This window comes from Drosophila subpulchrella, chromosome 3L (assembly GCF_014743375.2).
Source record: "Drosophila subpulchrella strain 33 F10 #4 breed RU33 chromosome 3L, RU_Dsub_v1.1 Primary Assembly, whole genome shotgun sequence".
Lineage (NCBI taxonomy): Eukaryota > Metazoa > Arthropoda > Insecta > Diptera > Drosophilidae > Drosophila > Drosophila subpulchrella.
In genome coordinates, this window is record NC_050612.1 from 25,901,957 (window position 1) to 25,929,905 (window position 27,949).

General features: G+C 39.8%; 1 protein-coding gene across 2 annotated transcripts; it reads right to left on the minus strand.

The window, feature by feature from the left end:
• Positions 1-585: 585 nt before the first annotated feature.
• On the minus strand, positions 586-27,915 carry LOC119555294 (sodium-dependent nutrient amino acid transporter 1). Of its 2 annotated transcripts, XM_037866610.1 has the most exons (6): positions 27,568-27,915; positions 14,486-15,157; positions 6,032-6,263; positions 2,837-2,982; positions 2,644-2,780; positions 586-2,577 (listed from the first exon to the last, which is right to left on the minus strand). In XM_037866610.1, exons 2-6 carry the CDS (start codon positions 15,146-15,148, stop codon positions 798-800), a joined length of 2,958 nt encoding a protein of 985 aa, XP_037722538.1. In that variant the 5' UTR covers positions 15,149-15,157; positions 27,568-27,915; the 3' UTR covers positions 586-797. The 2 variants fall into 2 exon arrangements, with proteins under 2 accessions (XP_037722538.1, XP_037722539.1); XM_037866611.1 differs by lacking the exons at positions 14,486-15,157; positions 27,568-27,915 and adding an exon at positions 8,276-8,512.
• Between the last annotated feature and the right edge of the window lie 34 nt (positions 27,916-27,949).

Here is a 27,949-nt window from a genome sequence, read left to right on the forward strand (position 1 = left end):
TCGCGAAACCATTTTGTGCAAATTTGTAGCGAAAATTTATAGCTCAGAATTGCAGAATATAAATTCTAAGCTGGATTTTGGTAGTTATCGACCGCAGAAGCTATCGACACGATCCACCGATCATGTTCGAACACGTATGCTAATTGAAATTCTGGTTCTCAAACTTGAATCCCCATGGATGAGATATCTAAGTAAGAGTTTTTGCGATTAGAAAACAAATTTAGCACCCGACTTGATAAATACCCGAACTTTGATATTTAATAGCCATAAAATTTCGAAGAATAGAACACACGGGCGATCATAATTTACTAATCATACATTTATTACATAAGATCGTTTTCGAAATCGTTGTGGTTTTTCATGCAACTTTACAATGGATGCTTAGGTTATATGGGGTCATAAGACTACGGACTAACTTATTTCAGTTATTTCATGTTTTTCAGGCACTCGAATCCATTATAGTTCAGTGTGCTTAGACTAAATGTAAAGTTTTTCTTTTCCTGCTCCTGATTTCCAGATTAAGAACAATGACAACGGAATTTTCTCGACTTAAGCTAAGGAACTAGATCGTAGAACTATATCTAGGGATGCTATTTACAGCTCGCAACTAGAAGATACACTTTCCATATGGACATGCTTCGTTATTCGTAGCTTAACAATTAGGTGTGCCTTAGGTGCAATACGGATTACAGATACAGATGCGTTTGTTTTGGATGCAACAAGTCTTTTTGAATGTGAATGCTTCGTTTTCTACTCCTACTCCTACTCCTGATCCTGATCCTGGATCTCCCCTCGTTTCACAGCTCCGTGGAATACTCTTCCGGATTCACGTTGAACTTCCGCCAACAAATGTGATCTGCCGCTCCACCGGCGGTCGCGGGTGGTGGTAGTTTGTGGGAGTTGACATTGACCACCGAGCTGGCCGACCGCTTCACATGGACACTTGGAGGCGGTGGTTGCTGGGCAGGAGCGGCCAGACATCCTGTGGAGCGGCCCAGTGGATTGCGGGACATGGCCAAGGTGGAGTTATTGTTGCTCTTCCCATTACCATAGGTAATGGATTCGTTGGAGGGTGATATCTCTATCCTTGTGGAGTGAGATCCACTTCCTCCGTCGGAAAGGCGACGTATGTAGACCACCTCGCGATGCTTCTCCACGGATTCCCTTGGCAATCGCATCTGAGTTTGAGTCTGCGGCTGGGCAGTCTGCCTCATCCGCTGGGAATACCTCGTGGGTTTCGTGGCATCACTTGCCTGGAAGGGCACATACTGCTGTTGCGTTATGCCGGGAAACTTATCCACACTAATATCCTCCTCGATGGCTGAGTCCCCAAACATGGATCCACTGTAGTTGGGTGAACTATTTCCCGGTGTGGAGGACTTCCAGTGCTGCTGATGCATGGGCGTCTGGGTCTGTCCACCATTCTGTGCACCATACTTCGTGGCACTCGAGTACTGACCCTTCTTTATGGAATGTGTATAGTCACGGGTACCCCTTCTTCTTAGGGTGAAATCCCTGCGTCCCGTATCCTGGCACACCGAACGCCACTGCTTCCAGGAGTGACGGGCCAAGGGATCCGCCGGACCCCACTCCTTGGCCGGCTTGGAGGCCTCGCAGATCATGCCAAAGAAATTGTACTCCACCTGACGGAAGATCTGGACGCAGGCTATAATCACAATCACGGCCAGCACAAAAAGAATTGGCGCCCAACGTGGGAGATACTCGGCCAGCAGATCGTACTGATCATCGTCTGCGCACCACCAGACCAGGATGCCCGTTAGGATGGCCGGACAGATGACCCACAGCCACATCCAGATCCGAAAGATGGGACGTCCGATCGAGAACTCCAGATCGGTGTAGATGTTCTTGGCTCCGTAGATCCAAGTTATGGCAATCAGCTCGAATACCAACGCAGTGATCACCATGGTGCCCACCAGACGCGAGTCCAGCACGCGGGCGATGAGGAACTTGGGCGCCGCAAATGATATGACCGCCACCACCAGTCCAATCAGGCAGATCACATAGTTGGGCCTTCGTGGCACGAGGCGTGTGGAGGTGTACACGGCCACCGTGATGGAGACCATGGATGAGAGGATGATCAGCAGGTAGATCAGCGATGGAACCAGGTGCTGCAGCACATGGCTATCGCCCTCCCTTGAGCCATTCAATACCCTATCATAGATGGCTGTCAGCGGTTTCAGCTCCTCCATATTCTGATAGCCATTGGCCGACAGATCAAACTGGACCATGAACAGGGTCACGGCAATGGCGTTGATCAGCAGGTTGAAGCAGAGGTAAACCACCGAAGTTCTCACGGCGTCGCCTTTATAGAGGAACTTCCCCGTGACCATGGGCAGGGCTCCAAAGCCACAGTTCACCGAGAAGAGGACCTGCATCAGGGCATTGAACCAGATGTTGCTCTCGGCCAGCAAAGTGCCATCGAAGCTCCAGAGCTCCGGGAAATAGTGACGACTGAAAGAGTTGCGCACCTCCCAACCGGTGAGGGTGCAAAGGAGGACCAGACCAACCAGTCCATAGACGAAGACGCTTCTTCTCAGGATCTTGGCATTATGGGTGCTGTTGGTATTGTTATATAAATATTTATTATAGGCTTGGATTTATATTAAAGGTTGTCCAACTTACCACAGCATTACCACTATCCAGAGACCTATTAATCCCGCTGCCAGGAGACCAAAATACAAAGGATTTCGCCAGAAGGGAGTGAGAAAGGTCTGCTGCAGGCACTCCTGTCCACTGGTTCCCGTCAGGAGATAGCCACTCTGTAGAGTAAGAACCATAAAACATGTATTCTGTGGGGGAATAGATTAATTCGTACCATTCGCAGCTTCACGGGTCCGGAGCACTCCCGGAATGGCAGGTCGTTGGAGGCGAACATTCCGATGTAGGCCAGTGCCAGCACGGCCTGCAAGGACACCCAAATGGCCGAAAGCCACGAGGCGAATCGACTGATGATGCAGGCTCCTAGAAATTATGAGTACAATCAATATCACTTAATTATTAATGAAGATTATATCTTAAGTCTATGAATATTTCAGTTGATTTTGATAAAGCACATTAAATTTAATTTTCTTGGCCAATAAATAATCTCGAAATATATTCTATTAAACCATTTATATACAAACTCTAAGACAAGATAAATTCATTTTGTTATTCTTGTTATAAAAAGCATATTTATTCTTATTATCTTAATAGCTAGGCCAACTCGAAATCTTTATAAATTTATGTTACATAACCAAATCTTCCTGTCTCGTATCGGATATAAAATATGTCGTTCAAAGTACGATCCTAACACATAACCTTGTTAACTAGACTACAAAAGAGCGGAAGAGGAGGAACTCAGTTAATTAAATTACGTTTGTCATTTAAATGGCGAAATTTATAAAAGCATTCGTTTGAAAAGAGCTCAAGTGAAAACAAGTTATAAACGAGAACGAGATGCTTTTAATATCTTTACATTTACATTTATAACGTATTCTGCAGCGACTGAAAACCGATTCGCCAAACCAGATCAATTTGACCTTATAAACACACCCAATGCTGTTAAATAGACATATGTATTGTAAATCGATTGGGGGACTACCCTAAGATGGCATTGAAAAGTGTTCAAAAGCTATAAAAATGATTTGGGCTTCAAAGGCTTTAGGGCTTGGCTTAAAAGCTCGATGAATATGAATAAAATATTTTAATTAGCATTGTCTGTTATAGATACCGCAACTGTATTACCATTTTCATTACCCACTTCCTATTTTTTCATATAGGCCACATTGTGTTGCGGTTGGCAATTCCGTTAGCACTGTTTTTTATGCTTATATTGCAGTATTGATTTGCGCTACCCATCAGGCAAAAGGTGAAGGAGCAGCAGATCATATCTCATCTGGCACATAGATTCTGTTCTCCGTTCATTCATATAGGCAATCGGCAATCGGCACGTGTCTTGAATACTTTGCCTCATTTATCGTAATTATAGGCTGCCAAGCACTCACTCATGAAACGCTCCACTCAATGAGCTCGCTGATTTCACAATGAAATGGGTACATTAAAGCAAACGTCAGTGGCTCGAAAAATGTTAAGTGTTGCCTTCAGCCATTTGTGGGTTTTATAAGTCATAAGAAGTTAAATGCTCATAAGGAATAGGCTTTAATGATGAGTCTTTATCTTAATACCCAAACATAGTGCTGTCTTTGTCAAAATATTTTATTTAATGGAAAAGCAAAGATAAATTGGCTAACAGTACATTAAAATGCATTTTCTTTTTATTCTTTTTGTTAAGGACGCCACTTTGCATTAAATGTTAATAAAATGTGTTTAAATGGAAGTGTTTTCTCAGTTTAAAGCTCATATAAATAGCTGTTAATCACCTAATAAAAACTTTAAAGAAGGCTTAATTATCTTGAATGAGAGTTTCCTATTTATTTCCAACTAATCGAAATAGTTAAGACAATTTAATGAGATGGTCTAATGTTCATACGCACTGTTGTCTTCTTTTTAAAGTTTGTAGTAGATACTTGTGAAAAAAAGATCTATGTCCTATAATAAATTTAATTACAGATCTTATAGTTAATATGATAAATGCAAAAAAGGGCGATACAACGAAGGCATTCCTTTGCAGCCACCAAGCATTCACGTGTTTTTTGTTGGTGTTTTTATTATTACTGAGGTCTTTTCGAAGGTGTTGTGTCGTAATTTGCAGTTGTCGTTTTTGCTTTTTGCCATTATTAGTTGTTGCTCATATTGCTCATTTTTGAATTCGTTTGTTTCTCGTTACAATTGTTTTTGGTTTATACTTTTGTTCATTTAGAATTTGCCTTAAACGTCTCTATGGTTATTTTTTGTGGACGCGCCGCCGCTTTGCCCGCGATACCGCCTGTCCACAGCGCCATCTTCCATTTGGCTCGTCCGTTTCCGTTTCCGCTACCGTTTCCGAGCAGCTTCCGGTTCCGCCAGGGCAGAAGGACTCAAGCCGGGCGGCGTTCAGATTTTGTTGTTGTTTGCTGTTGTTTTTCTTGGGCTTTTTTTTATATATTACTAGATGTCCTTGTGGGCCGCCACCCAACACTTTTGCCCCTCTACCCGCTGCTGCTGCTGCTGCTGCGGGGGGCGTGGCGAGCGTGGGCCGACGACAAAGGGGCGGGGCGATGGCCGCGGGGGGCGTGGCGCGCCAGCGATTACACGAACGGGACACACACACCAATGCATTTTGAGGTTTTAATATTTTTTTGTACGATTTTTCAGAGATTTTTTGCGGTCGTCCTGATAACACACGATGATGATTTTATCTACTAGGTCACATTTAAGTAAGTCTTCTCTTTTTTTAGTGTATTTTTTATGTGTATTTTTTAAGATTTTTTTGTTTGCATTGATATACTTTTGGTCTGATATTTGTATTTTTTCTTCATTTTGTTCATTTATCATTTTCGATTCGTGATACATATATATGTCTTAGACTTTTGCGGTTGTTGATTTTGCTTTCTTGTTTATTTAGTTTGCTCCTGTGCTCCTGTGCTTTTGCAATTGCACACACACACATCCGCAACCCCTTTTTTGGGGGGGATTTGGAATGGTATATATGCGCCTGCTACGGCCATGGTTTTTTGCTTCAGAGAGTGAGAGAGAGATGACGAAAGTTTTGCAATCGTAACTTCGGCTACCAACGGACACAATTCGAGAGAGTGGGGATGAGACGGGATGTGTCCAACCGTCGTTGCTGCGGAATGCACGACCGCCCGATGGAGGTCCTTTCGATCCGGGTATTTAAGCCACGTCCTTGCGAATTCCAACTTGGGAATTATAAATGCGCGCACTAGGATTGCAACTGCAGAGCTTTCCCCTTTGGAAGCTTCTGCCTCCTGCAATTGGGGATGCAAAAAGCTGCAGCTGCAGCTTTAGCTTTGACCCCCTTTTTACAACTACCCCCTATTCGAAAATGGGGGATGCGATGCTTACGATGCTTCTGAGCACCTGTTGCCTGCCGAAAAGTATGCAACCCCCGTCGCAGAAAACGGAAACTCACCTTTGAATATGGGCGAGGCGCGCCAGGTGTGCGCCGCCCCCTGGCCCAAGAACTGGCCCACGGAGATCTCGAGCAGAATCATGGGCAGGCCGACTAGAAAGAGCAGCGCCACATACGGCACCAGGTACGCCGACCCGTAGCGGTCCAACTCGCGTGGGAAGCGGACCACGTTCGCGTAGCTCAGGTTCAGGCACAAGCAGAGCACGAGGCCACGGAACACCGAGCATTTCGTCTGCAATAAACAGAAAAGAAATGGCACAGATATTGAAATTAGTTTCTAGACAGCATGGGTTAAGCATTAACCTGATAAAAAGTGGAACCATTGACGGCACCCACCAATAAAACAACACCCACGGTGTAAAAATTAAGTACAAGTTTCAACACTTATACTCGTAAGAAAGGAAAAAGAACTAATAAATATCTGTCAGTTATATTTAAAATATAATATGTACTTTTATTTAATAATAATAATAGATTGGTACAAAACATTTAAAGAGCATGGTTTGGTATAGAACTATTTGATTAAAGATAGAAAACAAAAGATACAATGTTAATCATATTTGCTTTTTGCATTTTTCATACATTTAAATTTGTCAATAAAACCAGAATGTAATATAAAGAACATGGATAAATATCATAGATTAAATTATTTACATTTACTCTTAACTAAGTTGATTTACTTCCTTTTTTATCAGTGTATATGTACAATGTACATTGTACATTGTTTTCATTATGCCAATCATAAGTCTTAGATTTTCGTTTTCCCAATTACCAAAAAATAAATGCTTAACAGGTTCAAAGACATCCACTATTTAATGTTTTTACACCCTGAACTCCCTTCGAGGAAAGTAAAAGTTTACAATAATACACCCAGTATTCAGCTGTCCGAAAAATTTGCGCAGCTGATGCGAATATACAAAAGTTACAAATCGCTGTCATATGCAAACCCATTGGGATTCGCTTTTTGCAGGTAAGCCAGACAAATAGCGGCACAGTCACAGTTGCCGCATCCGCCGACATTAAACAAAAACAAAAATATACTCCTACAGAGCGTCGCCGCCATTTCCGGTACTTCCGCTTTCGACTTGTGTAATTTCGCTATGCTTCGCTTTATTTTCATTAATTACACAATTTTGCTTTCTGTTTATTTGTCTTACGACTCATATTCCTCGAATTACCCCCCACTCCATGGCCCAACAAACTGGCTTAGTTCTTTGTGTGTTTGCACAGTGAGCGGCAAAAGAAAGTGCCCATCACAGCAGGGAGCCATGGGGAATCTTATTAGGCGGCGACCGAAATTCGCTCATGGCTCTAATAAGTCATCATTAGATGTGAGCGCGCAAAAACACCAGCCAGCAGCTAACAACAATCCTCACTTTGGTTACTTTCAAAGCCCAAAAAAAAGCTTAGGAAAAAACAGCATAACAACTGAAGAATACCTTGGAATTGGCTGAGATTAAAAATCTTAAAAACATTTTTATGGACATATTTCAAGGTATTTAAAAGTGCATATATGTAAAAATGTATGGCTTGATCTATTTTATTTATGTATTTAACAGCAACCATCTCTCTCTTTTAAAATCATTATTAAATATATTTTGCCCTTTTGAAATTTAAGTTATAGCTTTATATAAAACTTCAAAAATGTCTATCTTAAAAATTTAATCAAAAAATGTTATAAAGTACTAAATTCATAGACGCCTTTGCACCAACAAAAATTATTATTAATTAAGTAAAATTAATCTTTACGAAAAATTTCTAATCAAAAATGGAAAAACATTAAAATTAACTATAAATTCACATGCCTAACTTTTTTAAAAGCCGAAACTTAAAACCTTTATTTTAAAGTTACATTTTAAATTTTTAAAATGATTTATAAATATTTCTAATATTTATCTTCTAGCAGACTATCATATTTCGCTAACCTATTCCGGTTCTAATCCCTTGTTTTATGCACAGGGTACCTCTTTTAAGTGAAATTCATTCAGTGAGACAAACTAACTGCCAACAGGGCAACAGCAGCATCCAAAGGTAAAGCGGTAACAACAACGTGACGCCCAGGTAAACGCAGTTAATAAAGCGAAAACCGCACGGTGAAAATGTAAACAAAAAAAAATCGACCAGCCAAGCGGCGTTTGGAGTCTATGAGCGTGCAGATGACGAGCATTATATAGGCATATATCACATACCCATAAACCATATCATGCATGATGGCCCCCCTGAGTACCCCGCCCTATCACTTACTTTTCGATAGTATCGGAAGGGTACATCCTCGTGCACAACATACAGATAGTCGGCTAAATACTTTGTCGTTGGTATCTCCATCTTGGGACAGACTTTGTATTGTTTGGTGTCAAAGAACTTGTCATTTTCTTGCATTTGTTTGTTGTTACATACAAATCAGGTTTTTGTATTGTTATGCTTTGGATTTATTCGTTAGATTTCTGCGAGGTTTGATTCCTTGCAAGCTGAAATATTAATTGCACTGCACTCAAAAATAAATAAATTACAATTAACGGAGGCACTCGTGTGGATTTTTAAGTATTTCGTATTTATTTTTTAAACATCATGCTAATTAAAGCCTCGACTTGTTGCATTTGTGTCAAGAAAATAACAATATTTTTATGCAAGTGGAACAAGTTATCACGTGACGACAGCGAGCCAACAAAAAGCGCAGACTTTTAAAATAAATTGGCAACACCTTCAGAGCCTGGCCCTGAACCGCTTATTGAATGTCTCGCTGTCTCGTTTTGTTTTTATTTCACATAAGGTATTTGTATTCTTTTTTTTTTATTATTTTTTGTCTCATTTAACACAGATCGCCAACGCGTATCAATGGCAGTTGTTATGGAACTATAGTACTCAAGCTCCATTTATAGATTATGATATATAGAGCTGTTTGTGGTTGCGGATTGCCTGGAATTCAATTACATTTCATTGCACAGAACTCATTGGTCAGGCGATTCACTTCACACTTTTGCATTTTCCCCGATTGCACTGCGTTTCCTTTTTCTTTAAACTGTTTTTATTTTATTTTGAAGCTTTTTCGATGAGCGTGTGCACTCATCACGGCTGCAACGTCGAGTTGCGACTGCGCAGACGACGGTTTTGATTGGGGGGAAAATCGAATTCGAGTGCCCGGGGAGAAAGAGCCGGCCGAGAAAGATGGCCAAACAAGTTTTCCCCCAATGGGTAGACTTATATTTGGGATCTGATCTCTCTCCGCCTGATTTTTCCCCTGGCAGAGTTTTCATCTGGATGAAACTCGGTGGTTGTTTTTGGACCACACCGAGCGTGCGAGCGAGCGTACCTAACTGCTCTCTCATTAATGCAGAACTGACGACTGACGTAGTGCCGGCGGCAGCGAAATAAAAAAAGGCACTACCATACAGGCGGCAGCGGCTCAAAAGCAGCGACGGCACCAAAGCGTGGCTTTCTATGCACAGTGGCTGCGCAAAGTCAGCGCACGCCTCCGCGCATCTGCGGAAAATGAGCAGCCGAACTCACGGCTCACTGGGTTTCTTTGGAAATTTATGCATGCTTCTACCAGTGCACAGAGAAAAATATATAAATACCTAGTAATATTTTATCAAAAAAGGTTATAAATATTACAAGACTGCTTAAAATATAAATTAGTTGAGTTTTAGAAACAAATTCAATTCAAGCAAGACTGGACTAAAAAAAAAGTTTTCTAAAAACCATTTCATTGACTCAAAGTTATAATAAAAATACAATTCTTTTAAAAATAACTATAAGTTTTTATAAATATAAAAATGTGTGATTTCTAAAACAATTTTTTTTTGGGGCTGCTCATTTTCTGCTGCATTCTATGACCTATTTTTCCAATTTCAAAGTTTAAATAATGTCTTATGAAATATTTATTTATGCGTAACTTAAATTTACTGTTAGGGGCTAACAAAAGATAATTATCTTTAACCGACTTCAAACAATTTCCCCTTGCCCTTTAGCACAAGATACATTGTAATTTTTCCAAGTGCACTTAATTCTCCTGAGAGAATTTAATCATCTCAGGTTTATTGAAGTTCTTCAACATTCTAAGCTCGCCCACGTGGGTTAATTGAAAAAAAGAGACCGGGGAATACAAAGATGCTGGCTGAATGAGACTTTATTTCTATTGCTTAATGATGCCCTCAGGCCGCGTTCCCATGTCTCGAAATCCATCTGCATAATTAACCTGTCTTCTGCACAGCAGGAAGTGCCCACCGCAAAGAGCAGAAACCGTCTTTTAGTCTTGGCTCTTTGAGCCGCTTCTCATACTAAAATTAAATTTCATTTTAACACGTTCTTTTAGCGCAGAAAGAGAGAAGAGCTTGGTAATTTCTAATTATTATGTAAGCATGCGAGCGAAACTGGCACTGGTCGCGTAATTAACAGCACTCACTGTGTGATCAAATAAAAATTGTGGGGAAGGGAAAAAATTATCGAGGTAGCGCCGAGCAAAATAGGTGGACAGAATAAGCGTTAATGGAAAATAAAAACATTATTACTAGTTAAAATTTCTATTTGGCAACAAAGTTCTGTCATATTGAGCGGAAGTTCCTACGAAATGCCAATAAAATCGAATCAATGAAGGTTTGACTTTCTCAACGATGATCACATCAAGAACTTAAACACATTTAGCATAAATAATTGCTTGATTTTTTGGCTTTTTGACGGTTGCGTTTGTGCCCGGCATATCGAATGAGCTCCAAAGTGGTATAATAAATATGTGAAATATGAAAAGCCAAAAGTAAAAGCGTGGGTTGGGGCCAATTAAATGAGAAACTTAACCCATAAATACCTGGCAAGGTTTCTCCTAGGTTTATTCTATCGAGAATTGATTCCGTGATTGTATCAGAATGGAAAGGTGTCTTGTAGGCTGGACAATCATTACCTTCAGTGTCACCTGAAACTGGAGTGTGAAAATGTCCCCACAATAGAGCACTGGTCACAAAAGGTGTCCGAAATAAGGCTATTGTGTGCAGTATTTGCTGTTGAATAAGCGATGCCTCGACAATCTCTTTGACTGAACGGATCTGGGCACTGGAGCATGGACAAGTGTACCTGGGGAGTTGTAGTTATAGTTATGGTACTCGCATCTGGGCTATTGTTTTACGATTCGGATTGCGTCTCGCGGGCTCTATCTAATCAGTGGCCAGTGAAAGGAGAAGTCATGAAGCCATGCAGTTGTCTGTGATATCGTTAACTAGTCAAATGGTCTCGGTTACACCCAAAAACCCGGTAGCGCAGTGTACCGTGTAGTGGGATTGTGTATCGTAAAACTCAAGGGAACTCTGCCCGATTCTTCCCCCATCCGCACTTTCACTGTATGCCAATTCAACGATTTGTCGATGCAATTCTAATAGCCCCCCTGCAATTATTGTATTGCATGGAACCAGTTTCCAACTGACGTCATTTCTTATTTTCATTTCTTTTTATGGCCGAAACGTGCGACTTGCCACTGCCGAATTTGCACCGAAAGTATTTGCCACATTGTAGTTGTTGCCACTGTGTTTTGTTGAACTTGTTAATCAGCGAATTGGAAACGAAATAACATAAGAGATGAAGTAACTGAACAGCTCGAGAAACATGCATATGGGCAGAGGTTTTCGCTTTGGGTCTTGGGTTTTGTGTTTTGGCCACTCGCATGGGCCGCCAAGAAGTAATGGAAGGGAAGTGGTGGGCCATCGATTGTGGTAAGCAAATTGCACATTCGAAAAGTCCCAAGTTAAAAGTAAAAATAAGCAAACAAATATGCGAACTGCCAGCAGACATGGAATTTGCCGAGCCCAGTTGCAGATACTGTTTTAACAGCGGGACCATGAAATTGGTCAATAAATTGTACAATTGAATACGAAATTTTGGCAGTCAATAATTAAATTAGTTTATTAGTGGGCTATTTACTGAGTAAGTGTTTACCGTAAATTAATTGCTGTTTTATAAAAAAATAAGCCAATTGAATAATTCATTTTCCTTAATTCCTATTTCTTATAGTTGAGTGTATAGAGTGTCTTGATTTTAATTTTAAAAAATTTTAAACGGATTCGTTAAAGAATAAAAGTAATTTTTGTAGTCTTTTACTTTAAACAAAATATTTAATGTGAAATTGTTCTTTATAAAAACAAAAGACTTAAGCGACAAACTTTTCCCCCACAAGTATGCAACACTTTGCCAAGTTTGCTTTTCCATTGCCCTTTTGAAAAAGAAATACTGCATACCATAGGGATGAAAATGTCTTACTATGTCAAGTGGAGTAGAAAAGTAAGTGTCAAGTACATGTAAAAATAAATATGTTCATTAATCATTTTTATTTAAACTTTATATGATAATTATCTTTAAAATATATAAAAATATGAAAGGTAAGGTTTGTTACATTTGTTTATCTAAAAAAAATGTTCAAGCTAAATGTATTTCAAATTTGTATTGCATTAATAGGTAAATATTTATAGCACAACTAATTTAGTTTTTAAAGATCACTTCGCATAGAATATATTTTAAGTTAACCACAATTAACATGTTATGCAATTACTTAACACTTTAGAAAATATTTACTTTCTTTGTTGCTAATATTTCCTTGGTTAATCTTTAAACAAACATTGAAGAGATCTAAGAAAACTACTAGTCCACATTAATTTTTTCCCTCAAAAACACGACGTCTTTAAAATTGTTGTTATTGAATTACCAGCACGCATAACAAATGGTGCCCTAGTGTGTGTGATGCTAATTAAAACCAATTAGCATCTGTCCGAAGCATTTCATATTGCACTTGGCACTTGCACTTCCACTCGGCCGGGGAACCTGGCCTGAATGGGTGAAAATTACGGGAAACAATGGGAGTGCCATTTAGATGCGAAAGACAATGGCCAAGCGACCAGTTGGGCCCTATCCGGTACACTCCGATCCGATCCAGTCCGGTGCCCGCTGCCTTACTAACCCAAATAGTGGACAAATACGAGCTCACAGATGCCGAAACTAGTTTTATGATCTTGTTTATTATGTTGCCGCTACCCGACAACCCTATAAACAATGACTATTAGACCAAGACACAAGGATGAACTGTATGAAAGACCTGCATTCCCCGCCGGGTTCGAGCAATAAAAGAGCTTCAGGTGTTTGAAGGTTGCCATCGCCACGCCCTCTACTGCAACCGTGATTGTGTAGTCTTAGGTAATCTTCATCTTGAAAACTACTCAAACACCTCAAATCGAAGATCAGCAAACAAAGGTGGAGGCAAACAAATCGCGCGAAAATTAACGCGTTTTAACTCTAGAAGATGAAACAGTGAGATGGAAAAGTCTACTGATATACAATAAAAAATACACTATCATATATATACAATGGTGTACGTTTCTAAACAATTAAAACCGAAACCATCATATGCAACTATTGTTTTCTGTTTACGGAAGTGTTTAAGTAACGCATACTTATCACCAACAGCCGAATGCATTGGCTTAGGCAAATCGATCGATTGGAACCAGACAAACAAAAATGTGAATATTCTCTTGAGACCTGAGACACGTACACAAATTCGTTCCGAATATTTTCAGCATTATTAAGCGGAGAAATAAATTTTACAGCAACCGTGAGTAATCAATAAATGGAATCACCGAAGCTTCAAAAGACTCGGTTTACCTGATGATAAGCAGCAGTCATCTGGGAATAAAAACAATCATTCTTATTCACATTCATTCTTACTCTCAAAAAACCTCGAAAAGGAAGATGAATCAAATCGCTTCTGGCTAGCCCGTAACATTGAAAAAAGGTGTTCAACTTGAGAGATCTTGGCTGATAACTTCTAAATAGCCAAAACAGGTAGGACCACCACTCGAATGGGAACCAAAATAAATTGCATACACGAGCTCTGGCTTCAAAGATGAACTACTTTTTTGAAAGTTCAATCTATCGGTATGCTAATTGAATCTGAAAAATGCTAATAAAAACACACTTTAATTGCTTTGGCTAGGCCGCGAAATAAAAGGCGTGTGGAAGATTGAGTTTCCTTTTGTCAGCTTTTTTAATTTAAAGAAGAATTATATTAATTAACTTTGGTAGTTTTGCAGAAAGTTTATTTAATCAAGCAGCTATTTCAGTGTGCTATTTAGTGGAAGCTGAGTTTGGCAAAATATTTATCGGATACATCACTAGTTAGTAAAAGATGCAGAGGAGTGCGGAATGTCTTTGCAGGAAAAAAATATTTTAAATTAAAACTAATAATGTGTTTATTAATAAAATGTAATAACTCAAATATTAAATACTGTCTGATATTATTTAATCAGGAAAACCAACTAAACCTATAATCAAATTCGTCTTGTTAAAGTGTTTCATTTCCTGAGGCACTTACAAATTAATCAATGGTTTTTTATTTCCTATTAAGCCCATTTACCTCTTCATTTTCCCACCATAAAACCACAATACTTTCCCCCATTTTTCCACACCTGTCTGCCCCGAACTCACCTGTTTGTTGGACTCATCCTCGACGGCGGGCAGCAGCTTGGCATTGCTGGCGGTGGTGATGTTGTGGGCGGAGTGGGCGGACGCCGACACGGAGAAGTTCTTGGACACCGCGTCGTGGTCCATGTCGTGGTAGCCGCCCTGGATTTCGCTCAGTGTGTTGTTGCTGCCGCTCAGGGTGACGATGCCGCTGGAGCTGATGCGACCGGAAGTGGCGGTGGTGCGACCGCCACCACTGTCCACCACACTGGACACCGTGGAGATGCAACTGCGAGTGGTTTGTGGCGAGGGCGTGACGGCGGGCAGGTCCGCCTCGCTGGCCTTGGCCCTTCGCATATTTAGCCAGGACATTCGCTGCGGCTGCCGGCGGTCCAAGGTCACGGAAATCGGACCATTTCCGGTTCCGCCGCCGCCTCCGCCGCCCGTTGGCGCTCCACCAATATAGACACAAGTTCTCGATGTGGCTGTGGAATCGCTGCGCAGCCGGTTGGAGTTGCTATTGTTGTGATTGTGGTTGCCATCATGGCGCGGCAGGGTTGCCATGGCGCCGGATATCTGGCGGTAGGTGGGCGTGGCCGGGGGCTGGGTGCCACTTCCGGCACGGGCTAAGCTGATCTGCTCGGCGAGGGCCTCGTCGCTGCTGCGGGGCTTGTAGATGCTGTTCATCTATCAGATCTGGGAATAGCGATAAAAAAAAGAGGGAACAATGTCAGCTAAGTTTGTCACTTTAAATAAATCTTTTCTGAATAAATGGGGGTAAACAAATTGGGGATCGGAAACCTATTCAGGAGAGCCCCATAAATCACAAAAAAATCAAACTTCAACAGAAATTTAAATCATACAAATATTTGGGTTCGGTCAAGAGAAGCCAATGCCAATTTAAAATACGATTAAACATCATTCGTTTAAAATAAAAATCATAATTTTCGATTAAAATGTAAAATAATATTTATTTCTGCACGTATTCAACTAAAAATACCAAGCAAAACTGTCAACTTTTTTCTTTGTGTTCGGTGAGTAAGGTTCGTGGAAATATCAGAATAACTTCAAAGCCAAACTCCGCCTGCGGAGTTCACACGAAGCCCGAAAATCATATTAAAAATACGATTATATCCGCTTTGGTTTTTCTAACGAAATGATTCATATGGGAGATTCGTTGGGGTTTTGTTTTGGGCCTGTTTGGACAACTGATTTACATGCGAATCGAACTGCGAGAGAGAACAATGTCTGTCCGTTGAACGGAAAGTGAAAAGTCGCCTCAATTCGCAGCTTTGCGAAAGTGAAAGCTCTTTAGCCATTCTACAGCATACTGATGGGCTTATTATGCCATGGATTATGACATTGTTCCCGGAGAATCTGCGATCGCCTTTTGTCATGCAATTTAGCACAAATCAGAGCAAATCATTTCATTTCTGCTCTAGACTGCTGACTTTGTTGCCGAAATTTCACCTGTCTGGTTATTTTTATCAGACACTGCCAGAGAAAACCTCTCGACAAAAAGTTGACAACAATGAGAATTGAAACAAAGTCGTAAAAACAACTGTTCCAATATGAACATGGCAAAATAAAAAAAATGCATGAAAACAAAATAAAACGAAGCGAAAGACATACAGCGATATCAGTTGCTCGGGTCTCTGTTTCCCAACTTATTTTATTGACCTGAAAATGAGTTTGTCTTGCTAAAAATATTTTTAAGGTTCCCTTGCCATTGCTTAACCCATTGGATGCCAAGCTTAAATTTAATCAGAAATCCAATAAAATGTTATTGACTTAAAATGTTTAACTGGATTGAACTTCTTTGGACAGCCTAAAAATATTACTGATAAAACCGGATTACAACTTTAAGAGCGCTGTCCTCTTCAAGTATCCAATATATCAGCCAATGTATTTTTAAAAGAAAGATAAAGAAAAAACTTTAATACATTTACATTCATAACAGCTACCGTCTTCGAGCCTTGACAACACAAATTAAGCAAATATGTGCGGCTAATAATCATTAATTAAGCCAAGTGCTCGAATATCTTCGACGATTGGTGTTTATATACTTTTTTGCACCGCTGGATACAATTCAAATGACACTATGACTCAACTCGAACCTAACATTTCGATTATTAAGGTTGTGCCATTATATTAATGACTGCTCTCATCTTATCGGCACAATGGCACACATTTATCTTGGCAACAGCAGCAGCCTCTTATCACAATCACCTGAAATGCATATTTACAAATAATTATGCATGCTTGCATAAATGAGCAAAAAAGGTTCGGTGGTAAAAATAAAGGAGAGAGAAGAAAACAAAATCAACTTTTAACATGCGATTGAGTTCGGTGACCAGCGAAACAGTCCAAAAGAGGCCGTATCTCAATCTTGCCCGAGTATTTATACAAATTTTCGTTCATTTACTGGTGTTTCAAGCCGCCAAGTCATAAAATAAAAGAAGGTGGAAATCCAAGGTGTTCGACTCGAGTTATATCCTATACTAAAATGTGATTATCAAGGAAAGTATGGTTTATGAACCACGGTACAATAAATGTGTGGAATTTTTTAAACTGATCATTAAGAAAATTAGAAATATATTACGAAGGATACTAAAAAAATAAATATTAAAACATCTAATACAAAAATTTTTGTTAAGCTAAAAATGTTACATTTTCAAAAAGGTGTTGTTATAAATATTATGGGAAAGGAATCTTTATAAAGAAAAAACTACAACTATATTTACAAAATTTAAATTTGAAATACTAAATAAATGGAGACAACACCTTAAAGATTTTTCCACTTGTATCATTTAAATTTTGAACTTTTCATGGTTTTACAGCATTACATAAACGTATTTTCTTTAGCGGTTTGCTGAATACATCGCAGACCCTTAAAACTGTATTTTCCTCGAAAGTCCCTTTTTGCGGATCAAATTACTTTAGCCAGCCGATGTTTATCCACAAACAGGCTTTAATGAGTACCGGGTATCGAAGTGTTTACGGCGTCTTCGGCAAAATGAAGGCACCAAAGTGGATGACGGCGTCGTCTCCGCTTGTTTATTATTGAACATTTTGCAAACAAATGTGGCGCCGTATAGCCAGAGATTTGCATGTTGCAGATGTGCAGATACAGATACAAAATTCGGAGAGATGTGAATGCCTTTAGACACTTTGGTGGCCTACTCACACAGGGGCAAACAGATCGCAGACACAGATACAAATTGTGAGGAGACGGGGCGGAACCAAAAGCGGGATCGCTCGACCGTTGGCGAAGACTCGGAAACCCAGTCCAGCGGGACGATCACCAAGGGATCCGGCGATCCGGCGATGCATCAAGTTACAAGTTATTAACAGGTACGAGTGCGAGTACAAGTGTTGCCGAGGAAAGCACCACACGAATACCCCTAGATGTGCCCTATGCTTTTCTTTGTGCACTCAAACCGAACGGCAACAAGTGCGGGAGTTGGGATCTTGGTCTTGGTAAAAAGTATGACACTTGATAAAGGTTCTGACGAGGGCAGCATATATATTAGTACTACTATATATAGAAATGCTGGCACCAACTTCCACTTCAGCACCACCATAGAACGCAGCCGGGCGTAACCACAACGCCAGACAATCCGCCACTGACCAAAGCCAACGCGAACATTAACTTGCCATTTAGCCTGTACTTATGGCCCGCAGAACCCAAACAAACCGCACAGAACCCCAGATAATTCCACCTTTGGTAATAAAGTTTTTTAGCTGAAATTATCAAGGGTTCACTTCCAAGGAAACCCCAAGAATCAACTGCTTTGGCAGTCATTATTTTTAATGGATATGCAAATGGATGGATGAATCTGGCATTACACAAAAAGCTTCTCTTATGAGGGATCTACAAAACAAAGAACCCGCAAGATCAATCAATACTTGAAGGTCAGAAAGTTAAAGGGTTTTGGTTTTGACAAATGAATATGATATATTCTTAATGGGTTTTAATGGTTATATAATGATATTGTGATAGGGGTAATGATAGATTCCAAAGTAATTCACACTTCTTATCAAATGTTTTCTAATTATATAAATGGTTTTTAAAAGATGGCTATTCTTTATATAAATGTCCTTGTTTTGAATTTTCAGATTGGTTTGCAAACTTTTTATTACTTATAAAATTATGTAACTAAAATGATCAAAAACGTTTTTCCCTTTAATTTTCTTTCAGTATGACAACCTTTAACTCTAATAACATTCCCGCCGGATTACCATCAATTAAACTGCGTACTATGATTAGTTACGAACCCATTTTTAACGAGCACACGTGGTTGACCTTTGACAGAGCGAAAGTCCAAACTGCCAGCGATTCGAACGCCCATTATTAGGCTGAACATGAACCTGAACTGGAAATGTCACATGTGTCAGGCAAACAACAGAGTAATTTTCATTTATAAACCGGCAGCACTAATTAGTGTCCAACTGTGTGGCTAATTTGGAGATCATCCAGAGGGGAGACCAAATCAAATGAAATCAAATCTCGTGGCAACAATTCATTTAGTGAACCTCGGGGATAATCGCAATTGGCATGGTGCTCGGCTATGGGCTGTATCTGTATCTTTATCTTTAATAGCCGTATCTGTATCTCAATCTGCATTCGAGTAATTGAAAGTCTGTGCTTAACCTGGCGTAAAAGGAAAGTAAAAACTATTTAGATGGGTCTATGTATTTCTCCTCTTTCTTCTGCTTCTGACGGCCGGCAGAGATCACAGCTACCAACGAAAGTAAAAACAACAAAGCCAAGATACATACTTGGCTAACTCCAACTGCTAACTGCTAACTGCCAGCTGACTTGACATAGTTTCTCAAAAGGCGAAGATTATGTAAAATTATGTGCAAATTGAATTGAAACTCAGGCGACACAAGTAAAAGTACACGAGTACGAGTATCTTGTATCTTGTATCTTGTATCTCGGCATCCGCGCGTGTCTGTATCGCATTGATTGCCTTTTATTGATTGTCCAATTCCAATACCAATCGACTTTAATTAATGCTGTCCGCTCTGGGGACACGGACCACTGCAAAAATCTCGCCATGCCACGCCCCCTTTTCAAACGCTCGACTGATTCCCATTCAAAGTGAATTTTCAGCGGTGTTTTCTCAACAAATTGTCACATCTGCGATGGCAATTCGAGTTCCGTTTTTCGTGTTAGTGGGGCAAAAATCCGAAAACTCGTTCGTCCATTATGGCTCTGCAAATTGCATTTAGCTCGTGGTAATTACACTTATCCAGAGATCAAGGCAAGTGGACACTTTTTACTTTTTTCCTTCTTTTTTATTATTATTGAACCTGTTTTGCGCGTGGAGATTAGCCAAGAAATTGCCCACTTTGACACTTGTTTGTCACTGGGTCAAGAGCATAAAAAAGATACGCCAGGAGAGGCTTTGGCTTCAACCGCAAACTCGATTCAATAGCTGCTGCTCGGGAGGATTGTGTTGGCCCATGATTTGCATAAATACTTCGTGCTGCCCTTGCCGCTCGTTAATTGCATCAGCATCGAGTCGCTGGCAATCATAATCGGTACTCAAAACAAAACTCTACTAAATGTCGGTACCCCCCCCCCCCCCCTGGCTATTTTACCCCCCTTCAGTTGCACAACCAAAGTTTCGCTTTTGGTTTCGCACAATGGCAATTATCAGAATCATTAGCAACTGAATGGGCCCCACCTGGCTCCCCCCTTATTGACATTAGATTTGCCGCTTTCGCAATCGATTCGAGCAAACAGAAATAGTCAAAGTGGCAATGAAAATGGCGGGATGCTACCTGAATAATTTCAGTTAAAACCATAATTCATGCCAGGTGTTTGGTGTTCATTTCAAGTTGATAGCTCGTTTTTATGGAACTCTTTCTTTGATAAACAGGTGTAAAAGACTAGTGATTTGGTTCCCAGTTGACTTTAATGCGTTTCCAGAACTTATCTGAGGCTATGCTAATTTTAAGCTCAGTCATATATAAGTTGAACAATTTTCTATAAAAAAGATTCACATAAAATTCTACAAAAGTTCATATTCGCAAGGAGTTTAAATTGTTATGATTTTATTCTTGAGGTAAAAAAATCAGCATACCCTTTTTAACACAGAAAGGCAATAAATAGTGATACTATTATTATCACAATAAATACTTTAAGTATTTTAGCTTCACCTCAACCAAAGTCAGCAGTTTTTAATTTCAACAAAAATCAAAACAATTAATTACCGTAGAATTCCTCGAAATAACGTAAAATAAACTCCGGTAAGCGATCACATACACATTAAATGCAGTCTTTAACATGCAAATATTTTAAAATATATTTCTTTTTTTCACAGAATTTCAATGATCTTCTTGTCACTTCTTATGGCCAGCCTAAGGTTGAGCCGACATTCATTCATCACTTGTTAGGAAGTAGATAATTTTTTAATTTGTATTCAGGTTGGCTTCTGCTTTTTTCGGGGCAACAAGCGAAACTGGAACTGGTAATCAGAGACGTAACTCTGTTCCGAAAAGCTCATTTGAATGCTCCATAAAGAGCAATTGCCACACGGCGAAATGGCAATCATTGAGGCACTGGAACCCTCATCAATTTCGATTCAATAGCGCAAAAATTCATGGAAATTACGTTCTCACACACGCGAATTGAAACGAAAAACAAAAACCAACGAAAAACATTGGAAATACAAACTACAGATACAAAGCGTTTTGCGGTAACAGAAAAACTAAGCGACGACGACGACAGGTTCGGCGGTACTGACTGACTGAACGGACCGAGAGCGGAACTGCGATGAGCCGAGCTGAGCGGAGCAGTGGATAAAATACCTGGCAGGTAGCGACGAGCTGAGCGGTACAACACGTGTAACGGCTAAATGTATCTGCCAGATACACAGCTCCTAGCCCATCCGATCAGGCGTCGGGTAGTCGCGGTAATATCAGCGAGACACGCAAACCGTTTTAAGATAGCTTTAAAGAGAGGCTCTCGATTTTAACATATCCTGCACACGAAAAAATTGGTATTAATTTGGAGATTAGAAAACCAATTTGTATTATAATTTCGTCATCAGAACCACAGAGAGAGGTCGCAAGAGCTAGCTTCTCTCTTTTATACCATATCCTGCACTGGAAAAAAGGCATAGGTCTACAATAAAAAGGTAATATTATAAACTATTGGATATTATATTATAAATTCCTTTATTATCTTTTCTTTTTAGTTGAAGTAGTCCCAGTTCTTGAATAAATAAGATTGTTTATCCTCATGTATTTTTTGATAGGGTAGATCCAAAAAGTTTTGCGAGTAGCAAAGAATTATCTAGATCTTGAATTGTTCTGGAATAAATATAATCTTTGTCTTTCAATGCATACCAATGATAATTTAATATAATAAAGTGCTGAAATCATATGTATTTGCTATTTAGTTGTTCCATATCTTATCTATATCTAAATATAATGACTAAACAAAACAAAAGGACCTAGAGATAAGATCGAAATGAACTGTGCTAAGGTAAAAATGATCTAATTACACATTATATTCGATAGGTTATCTGTCCATTGTGCTTGTCCATTTCTTGTTTATTGAATCAACCTTACAATAAATACATAAATTTGTTCCGTGTACCCGGCACATAGGAAAAATACACGAATCCCAAAACTGAGTTTCATTGAGGGAGGGAAAACCTTCGAAACCTTCGGCAAAGAAGCCGCACAACAAAGAACAAGGCGAACGAAATGCTCATAAACAGGAAATTAATCACTCGAGTGTGTGTGTAATGCGTCGATTCCCATTCTCAGGCCCTCAGGTAGGAGGTAGGATATATCTGGGCTTAAGTCCCTGTCGGCGGTAAAGGACGAGGTTGTGAGGAAGTGAGAACTCGAGGGTTAGGGCAAGGTAGGGTTTCCGTAAATTCCCATTTGCCAAGGTCGCTCAGGTATTCACAACTTCATTCGCTGCGTGCAATTCAATTCTGTTTATTTTGACTTTTCGATTGTTCACACAGTGCAGCATAAAGACGATCATAAAAAAAATATTCTCAGGTAAAGCGAAGCTATTGGCATAATGCTAATGAGTTCCTAGTTTGAGTTTATCTTAGCGATGATTCAATGGCGGGCCCAAAGATTCTTTGCCAATAACAAATTACAATTGGAGATGTTGCCACTTTAAGAGGAGGTGGAGAAGGCAGAGTTACCGGTTTCCGGCTCATTTCTAATTATAAAACCGACAACTCAACAATTATTTTTAATATTAATTTAGCATGCATCCAGCGAATATTTCATGGCCCCAGAACATTTGCGCAATACTGATGTTGATCATAAGCTGGGGGTACGAAGTAGAGGGCCTAAACACCTTTTGATGCGAGAAACGCGCAAGTGCTTTGTCTTGTTTTGATTTTTTGTTCTACTCAGATATTAATGAGTTAAGGAAACCATCTTCACAGCTTCCAAAAAAAAAGAGCTTAACAATATTGTTGTTATATAATCTGAATTCTGATTTATTGTCTTGAGTGATTACGTTTTCCTGGAAGCGTAGTTTTTGTTATACGCATAATCCGCAGATTTGAAGATTTGTTCTTGCTAATGAGATCCATTCTCTGAATTACACACTAAAGATACTATTAGAAAATTTCATCAAATATGGTAAAGTTAATATAAAAATGAATTTTTTAATTTTTTCTACGCTTTATTACGGTTTGTAAATTTAAAAATAATGTTTCTATAAAACTGACAAGCTTTTATGATTGCTTTATTACAACTGGAACATGCCAGCTACTTTTTCTTAAACGGGAATTGTCAAACATTCTTTTAGATAATTCATTAATTTGTTAATTTCATATTCCTATGCAAAGCAAACTATGCAGACATGTTCGTCACACCTGAGCTTCCCAGTTAAAACCTCTTTTCTCAAAGACCTCAAGGCAGTTCAGCTTGGGCTTTGTGGCAAGGGGTGAGGATAATGTTTGGCACCGCATTAGAACCGGGCACATCAAAATGAGGAAACTGGTCTATATGTAATGTAAGACACGAGTTCGTCCACTTCCACGATCACGTTTGCATGGTGAAAACAAACCAAACCAGACGAGCAGACACTCGAAAAAAAGGGGACGATAGCCGACTCGCCTTGGCAGGTAAACCTGTCAGTTACCAAAATGAGTGCAGAGCCATTTTCCGCAGCATGCTTTACTTTGCTTTACATTACTTTGCTTTTTTGTTTTGCTATTTCCCAGCCGCCTTTTGGCCACTTTCTAGCAGCAGACTCTAAGAACCGTCGAGCAAATTGCACCACTTTGTGGCGTTCTGGTGGCGAGTCGGCCAAGAGGCATCATTATCATGGCCATTACCGGCTGCAGTGTACCTTACTGACACCATAAATGGTCCGCCTGTGCCCTCAGCCACAGAGTTATGTGCTCTAGGTCCAAAAGGGGCCGAGTGTGAGTGTGTTGGAGTACCCGAGTATCTGGAGTTACTTTCCACCTCAGCTGCTGCGTGGAGCAATCGAGCCGCGAGATCTGCAACTCTACTCCCAATCGAATATGACGTGCTCAGGCGTTTATTTCTCCATCGTTTCTAAGAGCCAACTCGGGAAGATATCGCATTTGTCTCTTGAGTTTTCTTGGAGGTAAAGAAGAACGTTTGATATTTGGAATTTCGGAATCGTTTTCTAAATTAACTAACACCAACGAAATCTTTAAATAAACTTGAAATCACTTTAAAAATTGTATTATACTGCATCCTGCTTAATGGTTTCGCAAAGAACACCATTTTATTAACTATATCATATCATATCAGATATAGTCTATATGAAATATTTTTTTAAAAATAATTTTCTTTTATAATTTATTCCCTAGTTTTGCATTTTAAAAGTTTTGATATTAAGCCAGCATGGTCATAGGTTAGTTGGAACCCATTACCCTCACTTTCCTTACAATAATCTCACATATCGGATGGTATAATTCGTTGGTAATTAAAAGGTAAGTTGGTACTTTTGTATCCATTTTCGTTTCTAATGTTTAACAAGAAATTAAGATATGGTCCCTAAATGTCTCATAAACGAATGAATGCATTTCTTTTTAAACTTTTCCAAAGATCTGAAGGTAAAGGTGTATCTCTACCCGCACAACTTCCTCACTTTTACAGTCATTTTGCCGCTTTTGATTAAGTTACAACGTGTGCTATGGGTTCACACAGTTCACATGGCTCATGGTTTTTTGAGAACACGACAACAATAAATAAAGATTCACCGAGTGGGGGTGAGTGGCTGGTATTATGTGGCTGGCTTGCATACTATATTCAGTTAGCACTTGCCGTAACTCTTCTCGCCTTTATTTTTATTTATTTGAGAGTGACTTCATTTTCTCAGGGCTGAGCCGAGCGATCTAAGGCTGAGCCGGTGACATGCAACCCCCGTTTCGGGTTGTTTTTTTTTTTTTTTAACTTTTTATCGTATAACGTTCCATTGTTCCGAACAATGTGCACCGCACACTCTTTTTTCCACATGCATTATAAAACAAGCACATAACTATACGATCACCTGTATATAGGTGTTTCATTTGCACATAGCACACTTGCGGCGCTTATTGTTTAAGCTTTTCGATTGCCAAACACCCCGAAAATTTTAGGAAAAATTTTGAGCACGTATGGCGGAGATTAGGAACCCCAAGTACACCCATCGGGGGTCAGTTCTGCTGATGACAGCAGAGCTTTGGAGAATTTGGAATAAATTAGTCTAGGTCTAGACTCCGCTCGCAGAAAAATAACGGTCAGTTGGGTGGGCAAAAAATGTGCGGCCCACAGCGAACCATGATGCATTTGCCAAAGACGGAAAAAAAAGAAAGAAGCGAAAATACAAAGAGAACGAAAGGTAAGAAGCCAGAAATGGGCAGGGAAAAAACTGCCTCTGGCAGCTAACCTTAAGTAAACTTGGGTTCTGGTTCAGGCTAAAACCGGAGAGAGATAGAGGAAAAAACCTGATGACTCAGTCACGAAGAATAAAGTTGATGGTTTCCCCCTCGGGAAATTGGCGGAAAGTATGGGGGAGTGGGTGAGCTGTGGGTGGGGGCACCTTCCTACACTCCGAACACTGCTTTTCCGTAAAATATTAAAACAAAAGATAATGGCCAAGTGCAAATATTTACCAGGCGATGCATTCTACAGCGGATATTACGCGTTCATATGCCATTTCCTACGGAAAAGTTCTAAATGTGCCACGCAAATAAGTAAACAGTCGGTTTAGAACGAAAACAAGAGTGACTATAAGTGTTTACTCTTAATTCAAGGTACTATTATTGTAAATATTATTTGCTGGAAAATACCCACATAAAGATAAAACGCGTTCTGATTTTATCTCATACAAAATGAGCAACAACTTTCTTGAAAAGTTTTTTATATTATAGGTCAAGAGCTCTCTATCCTTGTTGTTCTAAGCCTTGCTGTTCTTATTTGCACAGCTGACAATATAATACTTAATTTTTTTTTAAATTAAATATATTATTCCCATTCGCACAAGTGCATAGAAAAAGTAAATGAGGTGTGGACCATTAATTCGCTTCGGTTATCAAGTGTTAAATAGTATTCTCTGCATGCAAATAATAAAATGGAACGGCAATTAAAACTGAGCAAATATAAATTTCAATGGTGGCAATCAAGGAAATTAAATAATGTAGGTACATAAAGCAAAAATGAGAACTTTGATATCGCCGCATTGGAAGCAAGGTACAGTGGTGACATATGAGACTATATTATTCACATATAAACAGTAAATGAATGAAGTTGGCACACACTGTTACTGAGTAATATTGGCCAATATAGTTATGCAACGATATTTATGGTTTTAAAAACAAGATATCTGATAACTATTTAACTTAAAAATTTGATATATATTAAACTTTTACACAGTATCACATTGCCAACTCACTGAGGTCACCTCAACATCCCTGGTCTTTTAATGACTCAAGATCAACTCAGCGATTACAATATTTACTGATGGCATAGCATAGATAGCTCTTGAACCTAATCACTAAACATAGTTGGAGTCTTATCGCAGCTTATACGTTTCTTCGAGAGCAACTACAGTGGGTTCTGTAAGCGTAGGGCCAGTAAGTTAACTACGGTCTGAACTAGCTAATTATGGCGGAAGTCGAAAATGCACCGCCAATACTACGTATTGTAGCATTGAACTTACCGAGACGATCGCCACTGACTGACTTTCCAGGGGCTTATCAAGGTGGGCCAGGTTTCAGCGAAACTTCGTTAAAATATACGGCAACAGCAACTGCGATGACCGCCAGTTAAGGCAGAAACAAAAGGCAGTTGCCAAAGAGGAACGGTGAGGAAAGAAGAAACAGTGGAAACTGCCTTTGAAACATTAAAGTATTTTGATCTTTTATTAGTCTATAAATTATTATAATAAAAATGGCAGGTATAAAACATTATATTTAAAACACACTATCTTAAGGAACCATGGTCACTTTATAGGGTTCCCCAATTAAACATAATAAAAGATCGTATAATACGAATTTTATTTAAAATACAATGCTTTCATTTAAATTTTTGGTGAAGGGTGTTGAAAACAGAACGTAATTCCAAGTTTTTATGTGAGGTGTTAAAAAGACCTCCTGCCTATGTCTTTCGTATCCGATTAGGTTTACACAAAAGACATGTATAAATATGTAAATACTTTTTCCATGGACCTCCTAACCGGAATAACAGTTAACCGGTATTCACTGTACTACATCCAGCCGAAAAAGTGGAAGAACATGGGCACGGGAGCGCACGAAAAACACAAAAAACGAGGAACGTGTGTGCATGAGAAATGCAAGGGAGGAAGGCAGGGCAAGGTATGGAAAGGCTGGAGGAGATGGGGATAGGGATGAGGATGGGGATGGGAATGGGGGTTACGGTGAGGTAAGGAGAACCGAGTCAGGAGCGACAACCGCAGCACAAAACTGGTCGGACGGGTCGCTATAGCGGCCATACTCATGGGACAGCCCAGACAGGAGGGAGGATCAGTTCGGATCGCATCGGCGGGCGGTCGTCTAACTTTTTGTTCTCCCTGACGGAGCTTCTTAAAATATGCACCACATTCAGTCGCATGCACTGCGGCTTTTTGCAATTACCATTTGCATTTCACGGAGTTATCAACACGGCACATGAGCACACACGGAAACACGTACGGATAGAACAATTTAAAATGCACGGAATAAAATGCTTATAAGGCAGATGGGGGAACCGACGCGGACGAGCGACAACCGATCGGATAGAGGCGCGCAACTTGACTGGGAGCTCTACCCAGAACTCCAACTACTGGCGGTTGAAAAGCCACCCGGAAAGCTCACTCTTCGGGCTCTAGAGCTCTCTGCATATCTCTTCGGGTCTCTACAATCTCTTCTGATCTTGAAGAACTCTCTTTCATCTTTCGTGGGGGTTTGAATATGCGCGCTATATATTTAACGAGCAGCTGAAGTAACGCTTTTAAGCAAGGACAAACCTTTTACGCGG